At 32.4% G+C, this 3374-nt stretch overlaps 1 protein-coding gene across 1 annotated transcript; it reads left to right on the top strand.

Moving 5' to 3' along the window:
* Positions 1-684: 684 nt before the first annotated feature.
* Positions 685-2127, top strand: LOC126892011 (putative uncharacterized protein DDB_G0289263). The gene has a single exon (XM_050661423.1). The coding sequence runs from the start codon at positions 685-687 to the stop codon at positions 2125-2127; it is 1443 nt and encodes a 480-aa protein (XP_050517380.1).
* Positions 2128-3374: the final 1247 nt, after the last annotated feature.

Here is a 3374-nt window from a genome sequence, read left to right as displayed (position 1 = left end):
TTTCACAGAAACCTTTTCGTGATTTTTAAATTGACTTTTGTTTACTAGTTATAATTTAATTTGTATTCATACTGGGTAATTTTGATTTCAAAATAATTTGCGGTATTTTTCAGAATTGTTTTCATTATTTTGCACAAGCATTTCTAGTTTCATAGATTGTCTGTTTTCACAGTTTATTCTATTATTAAACATTTGTGTTTGAATTATTTGGTATAATTAATTTTTCTTTAATATACGGTTATATTTTATTTTTTATATTTTTATTTTTCCATGAGTTTTTTCTGAGTATTGGTTTTGCATTTCTGCGATTGGATGATGTAAAACCCTGAGATAAATTTATTAAATTGAGCTAGTCCAATCAAAGTAGATATCAATAAGTAGAATCAAAACAATATTGTCGCCCAAGCGTGTGAGGCAAAAGCAGAAACACCAATACCCAGACAAAGTGTACTGGAAAATATATAAATTCTTACAGGATTTTTCTAATTTTTTTTCTCTCTGCCAAATTTCGACAAAGTATTTTTGATTTTTATTATTCAAACTTTTTCGCTTTGAATAATCTTGGAACAGTTTTTTTACATAACCAGATATTTTTATTTGATCAACATTCTTGTGGAATAGGCAAAGATAATAGTTCGGTGGGTTTGTACGTTCACATTGTTAAGTCCAGAAAAAGGAAAGAAAATGGAGACAAGACTCAACAAAAAACAAAAGGAAACAGAAGAACGTTATAGCGAGGAAGGAATAGAAAATGTAGACGAAGAAATTAGTATTACAGAAACAACAATCAAGGAGAGTACCACAGAAATGTCAACAATGGATAGGATATTACAAATGCTACAGGTACAGGAAGAAAACAGTAAAAGACAGGAAGAAAACAGTAGAAGACAAGCAGAAAAAATAAAAAAAAGTATAGATGAAAACAGTAAACGACAAGATCTAGGTTTTAAACAAATGGAGCAAAGACTAGAACAGCATAAAGAGGATGTACAAATGTATTTAAAACAGATGAAACATGAAGTAGAGCAGAAAACAAAGGAAATTAGCCAAAATTTAGAAAAACATACCAAGAAACTAAAGAATTTGGAGAAACATGTAGAAGATAGAGACGAGGAAATAGAGGATAGATTTAAAAAATTGGATAAGAAACTATTGGAAGTAAAATCACAACATAATACTGGAGAAAGAAGACAAGTAATTATACACAATGGAGCAGAAAATAAGGTCCAATTTGGCGGGGATATAAAGAAACAGCACCCAGTCCCGTTTATTAGGATGCTTAAAAATAAAAAACAAGTATATGAAGAGTTTGAAGAGGCTAAGGATATGATAAGGACTCATTTTAAGGATGGAACAGCATTATGGTTCGAGAGTAAGCAAAATGAGTTGCAAGATTGGGAAGAATTTGAAAGAAAATTTTTGAGATATTATTGGGGAAAAGAGAAACAGATGGTCGTGAATAGTGAACTACAAAATGGAAAATATGATGAGAAACTAGGAATATCCGAAGAGAAATATGCATTGCAAGTATACGCCAGTGGGCAATATTTAAATTATAATTATTCGGAAGAACAGCTAGTTGAATTGATAGCAAGACATTTTGACAATACAATGGAAGACTATGTCACCTTGCAAGGATATAGGGACATGGACAGTTTATGCCAGTTTTTAGTTGTAAGAGAGGCTCGAAGAAAAGAAAGAAGGACCGATAGACAAACGGAAAACAATGGGAACAACCAAACAAACCGCACAAACAACTACAGACAGTCTCGTAATGAAAATCCTTACCGATACAATGGATATAGGGATAATGAGGGACAAAGATATACAAACAATTTTAATCAAAATAGATATGAACAGAATAGAAATGGATATCATCAAAATAGATTTCAAAACAGTGGGAGAAATTATAACAATCAACCATATGAGCCAAATGCAGGTCGGGAAAATTTTAATAGAGAAAACCAATATAACAACAACAATGGACAAGGAAGAGAACAGAACAGAGAAATAAACAGCCTAAGTTTCACCAGAGAAGGAGAAAATGAACAAGGACACCAAGAAATGGACAATGTGGAAGTAGAAATCAATAGAGCAGGGTCGTCTTTTCAGGAGGGCACTCACTAAAAACAGGGATAAAATTTAATTCAGGAATATATACTCACCCTAGGGAATTTATCACTTTAGCGGGAAAAAAGATTGAATACGTGCGTAATAATTTGGTTATGGTACAGGGGTATATTAAAAATAAAAAGGTTGATATACTTTTGGACACTGGTTCAGAGGTATCATTAGTTAATAAACAATTGATAAAGGATTTAGGACTAGATTCTCAAAGGTATAATATTTCTCGAATAAGATTAGTGAGTGCTAATTCAAAAAAGATTTCGACTACGAATGAGGCTATTGTTTTGACATTGAGATTTAAAAATAAAGAATATTTGATTAATTGTTTTATAATTGAGGACATGAAGTATGATATTGTCATTGGAGTGGATGAATTGGATAAGTATGGAACGAAAATTAATTTTGCAAACAAATATATAAAATTTGGAGAGGACATAATGGAAGAAGGTTTAAAGGAAAAAGAAGATGAGCAGGAAGTCAGTACAGCGCCGAATAAGGTACGCACATCAATAACTGACAAGAAAGATGAAAATAAAGAGGTGCAAGAAGATGACACAGGAAATGAAGTAGATGTTTTGACAACACATTTTGAATATAAGAAAATGAGAAGTGTGGCATCGCAAACGATGGACACCGATGAAAGAAAAGAGGGGAAGAAGAGGAGGAGAAGAAATAGGAAAAAAAGAAGTGTGACGCCGATACAGGTGGACACAACTTTAGGACAAGAAGAGAAAGAAGAGGAAGAAGGAAATTTAGATGTCAGTACTGCGCCGCAAAAGGTGGGTACAAACATGACGGAAAAGGAAGTTGAAATATTGGATGAGGAAGAAGCTGTAGTTTTTGAAGAAGAAGAATCGGAGAAGGAAGAGAGAGAATTTGAGTTCAATATGTGTACAACGACAAGGAATTGCGAAAGTGAAGAAGAGACATCAATAGTTTGTGGAGAAGAAATGACGTCTGACTTAAAAAAATTACTGGCAAGACATACGGGATTAATCAATACAGAAAATAGAGCAGCGACAAAATACGAACACACGATTAAAATGAAAAACTTATCTAATTTCCGCTCGAAGACATATCCTATTCCATTTAAATATAGAAAAGATGTAGGTCAAGAAATAGATAACATGTTGAGGGATAAAATAATTGAAAGATGTGATTCACAATACATAAATCCAGTATTCATTGTTAAAAAAAGTAATGGGGACATAAGGATTTGTTTAGATGCACGTAATTTGAATTCATGT

Source organism: Diabrotica virgifera, chromosome 1, assembly GCF_917563875.1.
Source record: "Diabrotica virgifera virgifera chromosome 1, PGI_DIABVI_V3a".
NCBI lineage: Eukaryota > Metazoa > Arthropoda > Insecta > Coleoptera > Chrysomelidae > Diabrotica > Diabrotica virgifera.
Note: the sequence above shows the minus strand (reverse complement) of the source record. Positions and strands in the feature narration are given on the sequence as shown.

What these genes read in the sequence shown, in the direction of transcription:
- LOC126892011 (XM_050661423.1), top strand. Translation starts at nt 685, where the DNA reads ATGGAGACAAGACTCAACAAAAAACAAAAGGAAACAGAAGAACGTTAT.